The sequence below is a fragment of the Triticum dicoccoides genome, chromosome 6A (assembly GCF_002162155.2).
Source record: "Triticum dicoccoides isolate Atlit2015 ecotype Zavitan chromosome 6A, WEW_v2.0, whole genome shotgun sequence".
Taxonomy (NCBI): domain Eukaryota; kingdom Viridiplantae; phylum Streptophyta; class Magnoliopsida; order Poales; family Poaceae; genus Triticum; species Triticum dicoccoides.
The window spans coordinates 457,028,340-457,046,958 of NC_041390.1; the positions used below are offsets into that span (position 1 = coordinate 457,028,340).

An 18,619-nucleotide genomic window follows, 5' to 3' on the forward strand; every position below is an offset into this window, starting at 1 on the left:
TCAAAGCAATGGGGTTACACTATGCTGATAAAAGATCTAGAATAAAATAAGTGGCCCTCGATGTGACCAACATGCGGTATTGTGAGCTGTGCGAGCATAATTGGCAAGACAGTGAGAAACTCTATTTTGTGACCGGGCTATCTTAACAAACTCACGCTCCCACATGAGCAATTTAATCTCTTGTAACAAGTGACCATGAACGAGCTGAAAACAAAATCACTATTCATGTACTAGTCTCTTCATCTAAAAATCTTCTCCTGTTCATATTCGTGTACATGATGAGCTGAAAACAAAATCGGAAGACTTCATTGACTAAAACAAATGCTTCCTCCGATCCACAATGAACGTTGCAATCTTAAACTAAGATTCAATTTTAGTTCAAAACCGTGACACTCATTTTGGTTCGGATGGAGTAAGAGCTATCAATTCATTGATCATGAAGCTAACAATACATATAACGTGCATGGCAGATGTGACACCCACATATATGGTTCAAGAATACTGCAGAAAACACAATTATTCAGGTAAGAACAAGAGGAGAGCATAAAAATCGTCTCCTCTTCCAGAACCTTTATTAGGAACCCTAAAGCCATACACAACACAACTAAAGATGCAGGAAACAACTGATGAGCCCTAGCTATCTAATGTCTAAAACTCATCTTAGAATCATCACGGAAGGATCTACAAGGATGGAGAATCAAATATAGCCCGTCTTTGTCCCAGCCTATAAAATGCAGCTGGGGGCTTCCTTGCGATTTTCAGGAGAAAATCGATCAGAGAGAAAAGAAAAGGTCATGAGATGTTCCTGCGATGTGATGATGCCACAAGCTGTCTGTTAAAAATCTGCAGCCTGTGTGCATCTCACAGCGTAGGTAGGTTCTGTACTTGTGTGTGTGAGATGTTCAGAGATGGGGGTGCGTGTCTAGTCCTTCCACATGAAGGGAGGACGAGGAGGGAGAGGAGAAGGGGGAGCGGCACAGGCCGTGCCTGTCCCTGCCGCCGGTGCCACGTGGGCCTCCGGCGCAGTGGGGACGTAATCCATGCCGGCCTGATCACCGGCGAAGCGAGACTGGAGTAAGAGGCCGTGGGCGCTGTCCATGTCGTAGTCCCAGACAGAGCTGCCCGGGCCCCACGCGCTGAACCATGCGTCGTCGGCGGGGCCCCAGACGCCGCCGGGGGTCACTGGAGCCTGCTGCATCATGGCCGTGCTGCCGTCGCTGCATTGTTGCTCTGCGTTCTGGAGCTGAGGATTTTGCTCTGGTTCCGGGAGGCCGCCCTGCTCTGCTGCGGAGAGCAGAGGTTTCTGTCTAATGTTCGCTTGCTCGTCCGTGTGTTGCTGCTGCTGTTCACGCTGGAGCAGCAGCTGAGCTTGCTGCGCATGGGTCTCGTCCGGCGTCGGCGGAGCGGACGTGGAGGAGGAGGAGGCCGACGCCGCGGCGCTGGCGCTGGTGCGGCCGCTGCCGCCGGAGCGGCCTTTGCCGAGAAAGAGGTCGGGGAAGTTGAGCCGCGCGTTCTCGCCGCGCAGCTTGAAGGCCTCGCGATCGTACGCCATGGCGGCGTCCTCGGCGGTGTCGAAGGTGCCGAGCCACATGCGCGTGCGGTTCCGCGGCAGGCGGATCTCCGCCACCCACTTTCCCCAGTGACGCTGGCGCACGCCGCGGTACAGCTTGGCCGGGCCAGGCGGCCGCAGCAGGTGCTGGTACAGCGCTGGCGGCACGACCCCGCCAAGCACGCCTCGCGGACTCAGGTTCAGGGCCGCGCTCCAGTAGCGCAGCGCCTCCGGCGCCATGTAGTGCGGCGGGATCAAGGCCGCCGCCGCCTCCAACTGCTGCTGCTGCTGGGCATCGCCGAAGGATATCATCTGCGGATGCTGAGAAGGTGTGTGCTGCTGCTGCTGCTGCTGGAGCTGCTGCGGCAGCATGGGTTGCTGGTACAAGCTGGAGGAGTACCGCAACAGCTGCAGGAGCCTCGGTGCCGCCGCGGGGGACGGATCGTACGCGAACGGGAATATCTGCCGCGTCGACGACACGTGGGGCGGCAAGGACGTCGCGGGCGGCGAGAGGGGGTTGGAAACAGAGGAGGAGTCAGGGGAAGCAGGAGCCGACGACAGCGAGGACACGGAGCGGCGGAGGCGGCAGTCGGGGCTCCGCATCTTCTTCAGCGGCGGGAGCAATGCGGCCGCCGGCGCGTCTTCTAAAACCGGCGCCAGCTGCTGCTGCTGCTGCTTCTCCGCCGCCGAGCTCGCGGCCTTCCCCTTCCATCTCCGCTCGCGCCCGCGGACACCGCCACCACTATCCGCCACATCCATTCCAACAACTCGCTCAACCGCGCGAGCCCTCCGGTTGAGTTCAACCCGGCCGCCGCCGCCCGCCGCAGACGAGACGAAACCAAGCAACTCACGTACGAACTGTACAAAGCTGCGTGGCGAACGAGAGAGGCTGCGGGGCGCGCGTGCGCGGGGGGAGGAGGGGGGGGGAGCCAATGGGGCGCGTGGTTCTGATCTGATTTGGGGAGATCGGCCGGCCGCGACGGGCTTATAAAGGTGGGCGGGCGAGATATTTTTGGGGAGCTCGGGGATGTTCCACGGGGGTGAAAACGAAAAAGGCGGTTGCCTTGTCGCTGTGTGGCGCGAACGGGGCCGTGGACGGTGGTCGGGCCCCACGCGCATTGACCCGTCAGCGCGCCACGGCGGACCTCGCGACGCGTGCGACGGCCGGCGGAGCCCCGCACGGATCGCGAGGCGTGCGCTGGAAGGTGGAACGCGGACGTAGCTTTCGGTTTGGTGCCGCGGCTTTGCACGGACGGCACTGGCCTTGGAGTGATCCGTCCGTTGCTTTCCTTGCACTACAATCCCATCCCGGCCGGGGCCCCATTATTCATTCTTCTCCACTGCCAAAATCGCGTTCTTGCTGGCAGGCTGACCGAGTTGGAGAATGCCCATCACTTCCAGTTCCAGTTGTTAAGCCGGTACTACTACTTCTCCAATATTCCGACGTTTTTCTTCTTCCAATCATTGAGTACTGTGTGCTCCATCTGCAATCAACGAGATGAGCCCAGGTGTATGGTTTGCAGACGACGCAGGACTGGCGGAAGATCTTTGCATTTGTTACGGAAGTACTGCTACTACTAATAACAATTGCACGCATCATTAGGCTTATGTGGGGGTTGCATATGCCGAAAGGGCAGTGGATTAGCTATACTTTAACTAGTGAACCAATCGGCTTATCGTTTCAGAAAAGAACTGGCCGAGGAATTTCCCCCTAGTTTAGGACCTTGCCTTTTAGTACTATAAACTGCCCGTCTATGGTCCATTCTGGCAACACGTGCCGCTGCCAACCACGCCTTTTTCTCTCTTCGTGCGAATCTGATGCGTGTTCGGAGATGTGCTGCTGGGAATGGTGTGAAAGGCGTTTTGGAGTGTTGATTCCGGCGATTGGTGTGTGAGTGTAACTTGTCACCACCTTTACTTACTTGGAAATTTCTCCTGTAAAATTACTCGTAACTACTCCTTCCGTTTCAAATTACTTGTCGCAGGTATGGATGTATCTAGATACATCCATTTCTGCGACGAGTAATTTGAAACGGATGAAGTACTTTCTCCGTCCATACATTCATATCTAGACAAATCTAAAACAAGAATTTTGAGACAGAGCGAGTGCGTACAAGTGGATGCAAGGTGGCTGCAGGAATATTTTTCTGGGAACAACTGTATGAACAACTAGTAAGCGTGCACGTGCAACGCACGTTTTATAATCCACAATAGAAACATCTTTGAATTTTGTTAGTTATTCTTTTAGCGAGTTTTTTTCTAACCGTGCCACTTAAATATGTCCCATGCACAATGATGTGAGCGAGTGTAACACATATCTTCACATAAATTCATGACCACATAAACATATTATAATTAGTTATAAAAATACTTAAGAAACAAGTAAGCAACATCCTCACAATTAATTCTTTGATGGTTCTCTCTTAAAGGTCAATCTATTTATGACATTTATAATGCTTCATTCTTTGTTCCATATCTGGGACATTGTTTAGAGATTCATTTCCTGCATACATCAAAATATGTATCAAAAAATCGTCTTCTCTGTACACTGTCTTCGTACATATGCATTATATACAACAATGTTATAAAAAATTCATGTGCAACATGTATACATAGTTACTTTTCAAATAGCAATACACCATAATAATTATGAAGATACATACCGAATATACCTGTTTAGAAGTGTTGGATGAAAAATCCCCCGTAAAGTACTCCATGAATTTAACATCCACAGACCATAGGATGAGCATGATTTACAGAATTTGAATATATTATAAATAAAAATAATTATCAATTTATATAAATAGTTTTATAAAAATAATTGAAAACATTAAATTATCATGACTGAACCTTTATTTTTAACCCTTGCCCTATCTACAAGAAGAATCGCACGACTCCAGCTAAATAGGACACGCTCTAATAATCCTTAAAAAATGACACGCTGGAATAAAAAAATGGAAGGCCCAGACCCCACACTCACTCACGGTCTCAAACCCATCACCTACCTCCCCACCGCCCATCGAGTTGATGCCCCTGTCTCTCAGTCGTTCCCCATTCCGTAATCTTCAGCTCCCTCTCACGACCTCACCCTCCCCTTCGTCCCTACCTCTAGCGCGAGGACTCACACGCCCTGCTCTTCCCCGCCCCTTCCAGTCGAACCCGGTCGCCGAAGTGCACGAGGAGGCGCTCGAGCTAGTCGTGCTCGCGGGCGAGCCGGCCTTAGGCGACGTCGGAGGCGGATGCGGAGGCGTGGGACTCACCGGCGGCGACGCCCTGCCCTGCCTGGCCTCACCCGCGGTGAGACACGCCGTCCCGCGTCACCCGCGCCCAGCTCGAGTACGAAGGCGTGGAGCAAGATGGCGGGGCCGCCGTGGCCGTGGCGGCGGGTTGTGGTGGTCGATCTCGGCGAGGCGGCGACGACTGCGGCTCCATGGCGAGCGCGAGGAGGGAGCGGCGAAGGTTGGTGCGCCACGGAGGAAGTTGAAGAGCGAGGGCGTGAGGGGCTGGCCATCCTCGCGAAGCCGGTGGAAAGGGGGCTTCGATCCTGTCTGATGCAATTATTCTTGGGGTTCCTGTATAAGAGATATATCTACGGTGCTCAGCTCAGCCTACCTTCGATTCGTACGGCGTCGCCCATGGATCCTCATGTCAGTTTAGGAATTTCCCCCATCAATTTGGTTTCCTGCTTTACGGTCATGCAATGCCAATTTAGGATCATGTGAAAATAAATTCAATATGTATCTGGTGCGAGGCCGTCCAAGTCAGCCCGTGCCTCTGCATTTTCTGTCCATGTTTTTGGCTAATTTTAGAAGTCCCCGCCATGAATGAAAAGAAAACATGGACAGAATAGTCCATTTCCATCTTGCTAGTTTTGCATAAACAAGACACTACGGAGGATTGAGAGATGGTGAAATTGAACAAAATAAATAAATTAGGAGGTGTCTACTCATAATAATACTTAGCCATGCTAGTTTGTCATCTTTATTTGCATCAATTGTTCATCATGTATTATATCTTTATTAAGCAACTTTTTTATGTTTAGAACTCTTTATGGCTGAATCTGGTTAGGCACATTTTCAGTTCAGTTTTGCCGTATAGTTATCTTCTGATGGCTGCATGCAGCTTTTCACCCTTCAGTAAGGAGTCCTTTATTTGTTGTAGATCCTTGTCACCCATGAGTGATGGACGCTGTATGGTTATGCAGTGCTGCTGGTGTGAAGGTTATTACCCTTTATGGTTTATTTTTCTTTGATCATATCTTCTTTCCATCTATATCTACTTCAAATATTCTTTCCATGGAATCTCAACCGATTGGGTTTGTAATAGGAGGTTTGGATCATGCAGTTTGCAGATATTCAGTTATAAAATATTTGTGGTTCATCAGTTCCTTTTGTGCATGTTGTCAAGAATGTGTCATATGAGCCAAGATTCAAACGCTTCTGGATGTGAATTTGACAAAACGGATCATCTTAGGTACTAATAGAAATATTTACTTCCAAATTTCCAATTTCTCCTTCATGTGGCCATGTTACAGATATTTGATTAAAAAAATCTTTACTACACATGAGCTGCCTATGTTACAAATATTTGATTAAAAAATTCTGTTTCAACGGATATTGGATTTTGTTACGGTCTGGTTCATTCTCACTGTTGTTTAATCTTTCAGTTTGGGGGTGTCTCTCTTCTGTATATTGATAACTATCTGTTTCTAGTAGGATGAGTGTCCTGAAGAATCGGAAGATGCTGCAAAACATGATGATGTGATACTGCCATGCTATTTCTACTGGTCTCTCTGCTAGTGCCTTATCGCTCGTTCACCAATCTCCATCCTCACCATGGTCTCTGTACTCAACAAGGGTGAACTCTACAAGTTCTAGTAGGCTCCTCGGTGACTCCTCACAGGAGAGCTTTTGGCCTGATCTGATGGAGCTGAGAGGTATGCATGCAAGTTTAGCTGATTTCCTTTACTGATCTGTAGCGGCATAGTTGATTTGTCACAGTAAAAGAGATAGGGCGGTCTGATTGTGCAAAATGAACTCTACATATGTATAGCTCTTAGTTCTTATTACAGTCAAACATGAACCATTTCCACATAGAAAACCATTAATTAGAGATGTAAAATGAAAGGATTATAGCATTCTGTTGTCCAACTGTTTATATTTTTTAGAACTCTATTCTCAAAATTATAATCCCCAGTAATGCTGCAACAGGTCAAAGGAAGAAGTCAAACCTGAAGAAGTGCAGGGAGGAAATTACAGCTGCGTGTGTCCGGCTGGTTCAGGGGATGTGCAGGGCGGCCGTAGCCATGCGGGTGTCGAGGCAGGCGATCTCGCGGATGGATGCCATGCTGCGAGGGTAGGTTCCTGGGCGCCCGCTACGTTGATGACGGATTCCACGCTGCGAGCGGCAACAATCGGCGACAATCGGCGATGGCGATCGTGCAGGGAGGCGACGGTGTTGGCGGGCGGCATCTGGTGCGGTGGTGACTCAAGGCAGACAAACGTCGAGGTCAAGGGCGAGGGAGCAGATTTGATTGAGTTCCCTTAGTTTGCGATTTGATTGCGTGATTGTAGGGAAACACGGGAGGGAGCAGATTTGGTCGTGTTTCCTTAGTTGGCGATCTGATTGCGTGATTGCAGGGAAACATGGGATTGGTTGTTGGAATACTCCTCTGGTGGTGGAGTACGGTCAGTCATTAGAAATTGCTAAGTACACACCATCCCGCTATTAGATAAATGATGGCCGTTAGATTGAAATTTGTGGGACTAATCGTGTGGTTCTGACTGGGTTGTGCGGTGTTGTGGGGGCTAATAGTGGGGTGCGTGTAAGAAAGTTCTTGTTCGATTGTTTAATAGTAGTGGAGACTAATCGTGTGGTTCTGACTGGGTTGTGCGGTGTTGTGGGGGCTAATAGTGGGGTGCGTGTAAGAAAGTTCTTATTCGATTGTTTAATAGTAGTGGAGATTAGATTGAAATTTGTGGGACTAATCGTGTGGTTCTGACTGGGTTGTGCGGTGTTGTGGGGGCTAATAGTGGGGTGCGTGTAAGAAAGTTCTTGTTTGATTGTTTAATAGTAGTGGAGATACATGTTCGTACATAAACGATTCCTTCTCCTACACGCACCATAAGCAGAGCCAGAGATGAGATCACCATGCATTAATCCCCGCAACAAGCAACTCTTAAACTGCAAAACAATGCGTTGACCACTTGATAGTGGCTAGTATTGTGAAAACGGATGTATTAGTTTATCGGAAATGTTAACGCCCACACGTGTGGGCGTTGACTATCTCGACCACACGTATCCATCACCGTCTAGTACTATATGCACGAATCTTGACATAATCTGGCTGATTTTCTGTGCCATGTAAGACAAGGCGTGTGTGTGGTGTGTGACATAGTTCGTCCACACATCCGTTTTACCACATGGAGGGGTCGGTGTGTGGGCGTTTAGCAGTTCACCCACACACCAGTTTTCAGTCACGTACAAGGGCTGGTGTGTGGGCATTTGCCATCTCGCCCACACGCCCGTCTCCTCTCCCACACGTAAGCTGCTAGTTGCCATGTGTTTTTGCAGCGCATATGGCAACTGCCTCTAGTGTGCTTTATAAGCAGGTGGCAACTCTCTTTTTTACCCGAGTTGCCATGTGTTTTTGCAGGGTACACGGCAACTGCCTAGTGTGCACGTAAGCAGATGGCAACTGTCTTTTACCGACTTGCCATGTGTTTTTGCATGGTACATGGCAACTGCCCTAACGTGCACGTAAGCAGATGGCAACTCTTCCTTTTTACATGGCAACTGCCCTAGCATGCTTGTGAGCACATGGCAACTCTATCAACTGCCTAGTGTTAGTATGAGGCAACTCCTAAAGTTATGAAATCATAGCAACTACATTAGATCAGACCATACATGGCAACTGCAGTTGAGCAACCATGGCAACTGCAGTTGTCCGACATGGCAACCGTAGTTCAGCGACATGGCAACTGCAGATAAACGAACATGGATGAGGGTCTGGACAATGGCAACTGCGGGCGCGCGGTGGACGTCACGCGTCGCGTGCGGGACCAAAGGTTACGAGGCCTGACATACGGGTGTGTGGGCGTTATCAATATCACCCACACGCACGCGTGTGAAGAGGGTTCAGAAGAGGGGAAAAGATGTGCGTGGGCATTACTTGTTTTGCCCACACGTAGATGTGTGGGCTGGTTGCTGTCCATACCACACGAGGCGTGTGGCACAACTATTCGATACACCATACATATGGTAGTTATCGGGACCCTAGTTTATTATGCTCCGAGAATATGCTCGAGCAGGTATGAACCTCCAAGTTTCGGTTCCAGAATTATGCTCATCAGTGTCAGCCATGGTAGTATTATTGGAGGTTTAACTTTTACCTGGTGTCCTCCAAGTTTCGGTTCCAGATTTTTTTTGTTGCGGAAAAGACAGCGTGTCCTGCTGTATTATATTGTAAAAGTAAAATATGGTGCAACGGGTATTTACATGTGAAGCTAAAAGAAAAGGCAAATCAAAAGAACGTGTTGGTTCAGTTGTATCCAGTGATTGAACTGAGTGAAGTGCTTGGCTCACTGAACCAAGACAAGATCAGTTTTGAGTCCCCCTTCCAAAGAAGGTGTTCCATCTTTGAATATCTAATCATTCCCGTTACACTAGTCTCTCTGATTCAAATTAATCGACACAGCCTCTATAAAATGTTCCCCTTCATACATGTTAAAGGTTTAGTCTAACTCCACCAGTAAAGAGTGCGTTGGACCAACATATAAGATTGATTCCTCCACGGAACACACTAGCAAGAGCTTGAGAAGAGAACATATACGCCCGAGCTCCTCCTCTACCACTCATTGTGTGTGCGTTGTGTTTCATGAATTAGCGGCTCAAGTTAGGATCTATGCATGTATAAACGTAGCTTCTTTTTATCACACAGCAAACAAGTTTAATGTTTTGCCCACTAGTAGGAGTCAAACTAGCGGACCAGTTTTAACTAGTAGCTTTGCGCCACCTACCGTTTTCCCATCATGCTTCCCGGTGTACACCATGGAGTGGGACAACGGTTCTCCAAAACACCACCTGTTGTTCCTAAAAAAAACCACCTGTTGTGATCATGTGCGGCAGAGGAGCGGTAAGGTTTGATTTTTTTTTCAAAACTATGATATAGTTTATAGCATTTTTGGAAACTATAACATGATTTTCATAAAAAATCAAAAGTAGTAGCCTGTCGGCCATCTCTTGACCGAAATAGGACTTTTCGATCACAGTTAGGCCGAAGTGGACTTTTCGGCCATCTCTTGGACGAAGTGGTGGGGCCCTGGCCGAAAAGGCACTTTTCGGTCAAGTCTAGGCCGAAATAGACTTTTTGGTCAAGCCTAGGCCGGAAAGTACTTTTTGGTCTCGTGCAGGCCGAAATTGCATGGCTCATACATTAGGCTGAAATGTATTTTCTCGCCACCCGTTTCCCGCCAACCCCTTCCCATCATCCGTTTCCCGCCAACCCCTTCCCGCCATATGTTCCCGCCACCCGTTTCCCGCCAACCCCTTCCCGCCTTATTTTCCCGCCATACCGCAGTTATTCTTTCCCGCCATTTTCTCCTCTGTATCTATAAAAACCCCTTCCGGTGGAGGTGGATAAGCATTCCAGTGTAGTGTAGTCGAGATGTCCCATTATCCATTCGATCGTAGTTTTCACCCTGAGATGAGCAGCACTCTGCTGAGTCTAGCTACCGATTTCAGGATGGACAATAGGATAGTTCCATGGGACAAACTCACCGGTAGTGACACCATAATGAATGAGTTGGCTCACGAATTACGTAGTTTTGGGTGACCTGAAAGGACCTATGAGGAGGTACGTAAAGAACTTCTTAGGTTGCATGAAAGGTGGAAGAAGGTGATGGAGCCGAAGAGTGAAACTTTCAGAAGGACTGCAGAAAAGCATCCATTTTTATGGACTGAGGAGAGCGAGGACGACGATGATATCTTCATGCCGCCGCTTCCGGGTTCTACATCGTCGAAGGGCAAGAGTTCTGCATCATCCAAAGGCAAGAGTTCTGCATCCTCGAAGGGCAAGAGTTCTGCATCGACCAAGGGCGAGAGTTCTGCATCGACGGAGGGCAAGAGGACCGCATCGTCGAAGGGCAAGAGGGCTGCATCAACGGAGGATGACGATGATGACTTCATGTAGTATGTAAGATGTATTCCCGTTGTACCGTTTCATTCATATGTATTTGCATTATTAGTTTGTATTGTATTACTGTAGGGCATTATGTTCTATCTGAATTTCATTTTGTAGTATGTAAGATGTATTGCACAAGTTCAGCCGCGCCGTTTAATTCAGATGTACTTGTATCTTAATTATCGGTTGTAGTCTATTTGGAAATGTAACTGGAATAAGAATGCGAATTAATAGTAATATGTCTCTCGCATACATAAAACAATATATGTCTCCTGATCAGATAGAAGCAAGTGCGATAGTAACACATACATGAAGCATGTCTCATACATAAATACCGACACACAGCTGCGAATAGTCTGAAACTAACATAGATAATGAGTCATACATAGATAGATAAGCATATCACTACGGGGGACGATGACGAGTCTGGGTCTTCCTCGGGCGAGGACCGGAAGGCGATAAGCGCTGAGGCGGTGGACGAGGCTCGCGATAACCACGACCATGATTAACCTCGTCTGTCACGGTCTGTGTCTCCTGTGTCGGTGGTGGTGGTGGTGGAGTGTGAAACACTGTCTGCGAGAAGCCATAAATGTTTGTAGCTTGGTTATCATCCTTGTGGTCGCCCTCAAAGTACGAAGCACCACCACTAAGGATCGGTGACTGCTCTGAATGCATGAATGGTTGCGACTGGTTGCGGCCTGCGGTAAAGTAAAACATGTAAAATTGATACAAATGCATGAACGAAGCACCACCAGTAAGCATCGGTGACTGCTGAGAATGCAAGAACGATTACTACATTGTTCAAAAGAATGTAGTGAGTAGTGTTACCTAGTTCCATCTGCTGATGCTAGTAAGCGCTCCCTAGCTGTGAAGGAGGTGGCTGATGCCAGGAAAAGCTCCCTGGCTGTGAAGGAGGTGGCTCATGCCAGGAAGAGCTCCCTGGCTGTGAAGGAGGTGGCTCATGCCAGGAAGAGCTCCCTGGCTGTGAAGGATGAGGTTCTGCACAGTGCACAGAGGGTCGTGGTTCTGAACGGTGCACAGAGGGTCGTGATTCTGAATGCTGTACAGAGGGACGTGGCGGACGATGTGCTGGAGGAGGAAGTGCAACATCCGAAGTCCGTCTACATGTAACAGCTGTGTAAATCCCGCATAGCTTGTCATCAAGACGCCTCAACCATGAGACGCCCTCTCGCGGTGGGATAGTTTCTCCCCTAAAAGCGCCGCATTAAAGCGGAAACCTCCTCTCGCGCATGTACTGTCAAGTCACCCTGTACACAAAGAGTTAACCAATTATATCCTCGTTGTATGATAGACACCACGAATAGACAACCAAGCGAATATGTCCATATTAACAAAAGACTTAACATATGAGAACCAAGGCATTTACCGCGTGGTGTTTGGTTCCCACAACAGAGGCAGTTGGGTACATATCACTGGTGAGAGGGGCTTCGATCTGATCAGGAGCAGCTGATGGAACCAAGTAGATCCTCGTTGTATGCCGGTAACGCTGCAGATACAACCCGAACATTTCCCAGTTAAAGGGCCGAACCTCACCCCAGATATTTGTCGCAGCGGTAGTCCATTCGTCAACGTAAGGGGTAATGCTCTTAAGCCAATAAGCCATGGACTTGTTTCCTCCTAGGCGACTGTCTCTGAGATTGACATGCGCGATACATGATTAGTATATTATGAATGCAGAGCTGACAACTAAAATAGTATTAGTACTTACTTGTGCACGTGTCCTGGCAAGTGTGGAATATCTGGAATCTCAGGCTCTTGATATAGACCGAACTGTCTCATCACCCTATGAAAAGACATCTCCTCAACCATCACGTCAAACACCAACTTGGCCTTGGTCATCCAAAGTGCCGATCTCTAGTGCACAATCCAGAAATCCCAACTGGGTACCTCGATGATATAGCCTGAGGCGAGTATGGCTCCCAAATAACTTGATCCTCGTGCAAACTATCAAATTGCACCATGAAGGACGGGTAGCATCCCCTAACCTGAGTATGCGCAAACGGTCTCTGTGCATGACAACAAATAAGCATTAGTAATACTATTGAATGGCAAGAAATAATTGAATTAATTGTTACTTAATATAAAAGTACCTCTCGTCGTGCCCAAACAGATCCCATGGTAGGTAAGTCGGCGATAGCAGACACATAAGTCCCAGCTAAGTCCTCCAAACCAAAAGGTTTATCAACATAGACATAGGGTCGTCCAATAGGGAATCTCTCATATGACCAGAGCTGCAACAATAATGGACATCCAACAAGACTAGATTTTCTAGACTTCAACAAGCAAGCTTTGCACAGGCCTCTGTACGTAGCCGCTAACATAGCAGAACCAAAACTCCTCTGTAGAATATCCGCAGGACAATGTGCGTCAGCTATCTCTCGTGCAATACCGATGAGTCGTGCATCGACAGTGGTCACGTGGTTCTCCATAAACATCGTTTTGCCAAACAGCCAAAGAATATATGCCTCTAGGGACCGGTCAATCTGTGCCTTCGACAACTGAACGTCGGGATATCCTAACGAGACAATCTACATAGAAACATAATAATTGTATGAACATCGGACAACTAAAAAACAACATTTGTTTAAGTGGCCGTGATGGTTACCTGAAACTGGCTCAACCATCTAAAAAGAGTTTCATGAGGATCGTTGTCTATGGCCCTAGCAGTCAGGACCGCAGCCAAAAAACGGGCCTGCATCGCTGCTTGCCACCCAGATTCTGCCTCTAAGGGACCTATGGCAGCACCGGCCAGAGGTAATCCCAACAAGTAAGACACATCCTGTAAAGTAGGCGCCATCTCTCCCCAGGGAATGTGAAACGTATGTGTCTCTGGTCTCCATCTATCTACTAAGCAGGTAAGGAGTGACTTGTCGTAAGAGAAACGTTTCGCTTGCCTCTTGTGTAACTGCAATGGTTCACCTGCCTCATCTAAGTTCGAACCATCAATCCACTCATCCAATGTACCCTCAACCAGCCGTGCCAAGGGTAGAAGTCCAGCCCAACTTAACCTACAAAATAAAGAGATTGTTAGCGGCTATGAAAAGTATGTCAAACATAGTAAGTCATTATATGGACTCCATTATATGCACACATACCTATCAACCCATGAATCGTGTATCAGCCAGTTAGTCTTTGGGGTACTAGTGACCAACACGTCTAAGTTGTTGCCCACTTCCGTAAGGGCGCCCCTGTGCTTTCTATCGATGTTACCATTAAGCAACGGATACGAAGACATATCTGTAATTCAAACAACAAATCTCAGATGCAAATAAAACATAGTACGATATATTACAAATTATAACATAGTCCTGACATATTACGAATTAAAACATAGTCCTGACATATTACATATTAAAACATAGTCCTAACATCTTACATATTAAAACATAGTCCTGACATATTACATATTAAAATCCACTACGACACATTATATAGCTTGTGGTTATTTCTTCCTCGTCCGCCCCTTCGGCCTCGACTGCCACGACCACGTCCGCCTCTTGCTCCTGTTGTCGTAGCCGTCGATGTGGAAGCACTCGTCGATGCGGAAGCCTCGACTGCCAGGAAGCACCATCTTTGTCAGGACAATATTTCATCCTATGCCCATAAGCCACGCATAACAAACATTGTCTGGTTGCTCCACCAGCTTCAGACTGGTCCATATCATTCCGGATGCGATGGGCCTTTCGTCCTACTTGTTCGCCGAAGGTCTGGATGCGGGATGTATACTCTCTCACCGTCGTTTACCTTGTTGAAATTGCCGACGACTCTAAACCCTGTCATCTCGCCTGTCCGGGTGTTGAGCACTGGCTCTTTTAAATAGTATGGGGACACGAAGGAGATAGCATCCAACTCAATCTGGCCACAGGCAGCCAACACATGAGAGCAAGGTAGGTGCAACAACTTCGGTTTGTTGCATGTACACTCACACGTTGGATAAAATTCCATTCTAATTTTTACCTCGTGTGTCTTCACCTCATTTCCAGAACCAAAACCATCGATAGGAAGCTGAACCTCATACCTCCTTTCTTGATTCCCTATGAGTCTGACAGTGTGCTTCTTTGCTTTCTCTATCTTCTTTGCCATGTATTCCATGACACGGCTACAATAAGGTGTGTTCTGATTATCTTCAATATGCTTCTTTGCTAACTTGTGCCTTTCTCTGAAATATCTCAAAGTGCCATGGAATACAGCCTCCACAATAGTTGTGAGTGGCAATGCTCTATTCCCTCTCAGCACAAAGTTATACACCTCTGCAAGATTGGTTGTCATGTGGCCATACCTAGCTCCATGTGTGTCATGCAGCAAAGACCAATTCACTGGAGGCTCTTTCTCTAGCCACTCAGAAAAATTCTTTATTGCCCTTCCCTTCTTTCTCTTAGTATTAGGAGGGTCAATTGCTGGCAAGTCACAAAGACCTACTGGCTCCTCTAGCTCCGCGATGAGTGCTGCTAATTTAACCTGACCTTCTTCCATTTTCTTCCTCGCGTGGACCTGCTTCTTAGTAAACTCATCTAGTTTTGACCAAATAAATTCGTATTTGCGCTGCTGGCTCTGCTTGCATAATTTTTTGAACAAGTTCATCAACCGCTTGTTCTTGAACTGTGAGAAAAAATTAGCCCCAAGATGGCGCATGCACTACCGACTCTCCAAGTCCCTCCAAGGTGTTGGTTCGTCATCTGTTGGATTACGAAGTGTCTTCACGGCCTTCAATATACCAGCATGTCTGTCATGAATGACACACACGTTTGGTCGGTCCTTCACGATGGCAATTTTCACTTGGCGGAAGAACCATACCCAGCTGAGAAAGTTCTCACCCTCCACAAATGCCATGGCAAGTGGGATGATTTGATTGTTCCCGTCCACACCAATAGCAGTCAGGATTTGCCCTCTATACTGACCGGTCAGGAATGTACCATCCACAAACATAACAGGAGGACAATGCCGGAAAGCTTCGATGCACATACCAAAAGAGAAGAATACTCGTTTCAACACCTTGAAATCTGGTATACTCAGCAACCTCATGTGTTGTACGTTCACATAAGTGCCGGGATTCCTCTCCTTCAGTATGCCCAGGAGATGGACAACATTATCATATGAGTCGAAGAACGTCCCAAACCTTTCCTTCATAGCCTTCTACTTAGCCCTCCAAGCCTTCCCATAAGGAATGACATAATTCCATCTGACCTTCACTGCTGTCTGGATGTGTTTTGCTTCCATATCTTTCTTCTCTACTATCTCAGTATACATGAGTTGCGCAATGAGACTTGAAGTCAGGTTCGGATGCTTCACTAGCAGGTTCTTCCTCACACAATTATGTGGGACGACAATGGTGACAACTGAAGGGTTTCGTAGTAATTTCAAAAATTTCCTACGCGCACACAGGATCATGTGATGCATAGCAACGAGAGGAGAGTGTTGTCTACGTACCCAACGCAGACCGACTGCGGAAGCGATGACACGACGTAGAGGAAGTAGTCGTACGTCTTCACGATCCAACCGATCAAGCACCGAAACTACGGCACCTCCGAGTTCGAGCACACGTTCAGCTCGATGACGATCCCCGGACTCCGATCCAGCAAAGTGTCGGGGAAGAGTTTCGTCAGCACGACGGCGTGGTGACGATCTTGATGAACTACAGCAGCAGGGCTTCGCCTAAACTCCGCTACAGTATTATCGAGGAATATGGTGGCAGGGGGCACCGCACACGGCTAAGGAATCAATCACGTGGATCAACTTGTGTCAACTTGTGTGTTTAGAGGTGCCCCTGCCTCCGTATATAAAGGAGGAGAGGAGGGGAGGCTGGCCGGCCAAGGGGGGGAGGCGCAGGAGAGTCCTACTCCCTCTGGGAGTAGGATTCCCCCTCCAATCCTAGTCCAACTAGGATTCCTCGGAGGGGAAAAGAGGAGGAGGGGGCCGGCCACCTCTCCTAGTCCTAATAGGACTAGGGGAAGGGGGGGCGCAGCCCATCTAGGGCAGCCCCTTCTCTTTTCCACTAAGGCCCACTATGGCCCAAATAGCTCCCGGGGGGTTCCGGTAACCCTCCCGGTATTCCGGTAAAATCCCGATTTCACCCGGAACACTTCCGATATCCAAATATAGGCTTCCAATATATCAATCTTTACGTCTCGACCATTTCGAGACTCCTCGTCATGTCCGTGATCACATCCGGGACTCCGAACAACCTTCGGTACATCAAAATGTATAAACTCATAATTAACTGTCATCGTAACCTTAAGCGTGCGGCCCCTACGGGTTCGAGAACAATGTAGACATGACCGAGACACGTCTCTGGTCAATAACCAATAGCGGGACCTGGATGCCCATATTGGCTCCTACATATTCTACGAAGATCTTTATCGGTCAGACCGCATAACAACATACGTTGTTCCTTTTGTCATCGGTATGTTACTTGCCCGAGATTCGATCGTCGGTATCCAATACCTAGTTCAATCTCGTTACCGGCAAGTCTCTTTACTCGTTCCGTAATACATCATCTCACAACTAACATATTAGTTGTAATGCTTGCAAGGCTTATGTGATGTGTATTACCGAGAGGGCCCAGAGATACCTCTCCGACAATCGGAGTGACAAATCCTAATCTCGAAATACGCCAACCCAACATCGACCATTGGAGACACCTGTAGTACTCCTTTATAATCACCCAGTTACGTTGTGACGTTTGGTAGTACCCAAAGTGTTCCTCCGATAAACGGGAGTTGCATAATCTCATAGTCATAGGAACATGTATAAGTCATGAAGAAAGCAATAGCAACATACTAAACGATCAGGTGCTAAGCTAATGGAATGGGTCATGTCAATCAGATCATTCTACTAATGATGTGACCTCGTTAATCAAATAACAACTCATTGTTCATGGTTAGGAAACGTAACCATCTTTGATTAACGAGCTAGTCAAGTAGAGGCATACTAGTGACACTTTGTTTGTCTATGTATTCACACATGTATTATGTTTCCGGTTTAATACAATTCTAGCATGAATAATAAACATTTATCATAAAATAAGGAAATAAATAATAACTTTATTATTGCCTCTAGGGCATATTTCCTTCAACAACCCAGTGAATGTCATACTTCGGCACGTGCCCGTGCACCTTCCCAGGATAACTTTTTTCAACATATTTCACGGTATAGTTTGTTGGACTTGATATGTGTGTCCGGAAAACCCTCTGCGTAGACATAGCCCACTTTATCACCACATACTTTAATTTTTTCTTTGTATCAAACATAGCCCCTATCTGTACTTGGTTCAAATTATACTACCATGGAGTCTCATGGCCATCGTTGACCGTAAGGCCGGTGGATATGTCCTGCTCCCATGCAGAAGGAATCGGTACCTCCACTTCATCCTCAGAATTTTTAGAATCCAGTTCCTCTACTAATCCATTCTCGTCCTCTTCCTCCATCACCCTCTGCATTTCATTCCCTTTCTCATCCCCATCAGCAAAACCAGAACCAGCTAATATTATCGACTGGCTACTCTGCCCGGTATCAGGACCACAAACATTGTGTGGCACATAGTCTGACTCTTTCTCGGGTTGTCTAGCATCCACATCTTGTGGCTGTGACCCGGATAAAACAATCTCGTTAGCCACTTCACTGCCTTGGCCGGGTTCATACCCCCTGTGGAGTTGTACGACATTCTCCTTCTTCGGCACAGGTTGCACAAGTGCATATGGCTGGATTCTTCGGTCTCGGCAGCGTCTTAACAGGTACAACCAATGTTGGCTCCTCTCTACCGGCATCAACTCCCACTTGACATTTTTACAAGATTTGGTCCACAATGCATGAATACTGACGGAACATACTTCAGGATCCAGCCCGAAACTAGTTGTCAACCAGTACTTCAA

The 18,619-nt window shown here is 47.6% G+C and overlaps 1 protein-coding gene and 1 long non-coding RNA gene across 4 annotated transcripts; one reads left to right on the top strand and one right to left on the bottom strand.

Annotated features, from left to right (window-relative positions):
- Positions 1 to 525: 525 nt before the first annotated feature.
- On the bottom strand, positions 526 to 2,491 carry LOC119317242 (ethylene-responsive transcription factor ERF054-like). Its single transcript, XM_037591673.1, has one exon. The coding sequence runs from the start codon at positions 2,306 to 2,308 to the stop codon at positions 923 to 925; it is 1,386 nt and encodes a 461-aa protein (XP_037447570.1). The 5' UTR covers positions 2,309 to 2,491; the 3' UTR covers positions 526 to 922.
- A 3,071-nt stretch (positions 2,492 to 5,562) lies between these two features.
- On the top strand, positions 5,563 to 7,139 carry LOC119317243. Of its 3 annotated transcripts, XR_005153556.1 has the most exons (4): positions 5,563 to 5,769; positions 5,894 to 6,022; positions 6,262 to 6,485; positions 6,760 to 7,139. It is a non-coding gene; the product is annotated as an uncharacterized LOC119317243 (long non-coding RNA). The 3 variants fall into 3 exon arrangements; XR_005153555.1 differs by lacking the exon at positions 5,563 to 5,769 and having other exon boundaries at positions 5,778 to 6,022; XR_005153557.1 differs by lacking the exon at positions 5,563 to 5,769 and having other exon boundaries at positions 5,778 to 6,022; positions 6,265 to 6,485.
- The last annotated feature ends 11,480 nt before the right edge of the window (positions 7,140 to 18,619 follow it).

What these genes read in the sequence shown, in the direction of transcription:
- LOC119317242 (XM_037591673.1), bottom strand. Translation starts at nt 2,308, where the DNA reads ATGGATGTGGCGGATAGTGGTGGCGGTGTCCGCGGGCGCGAGCGGAGA.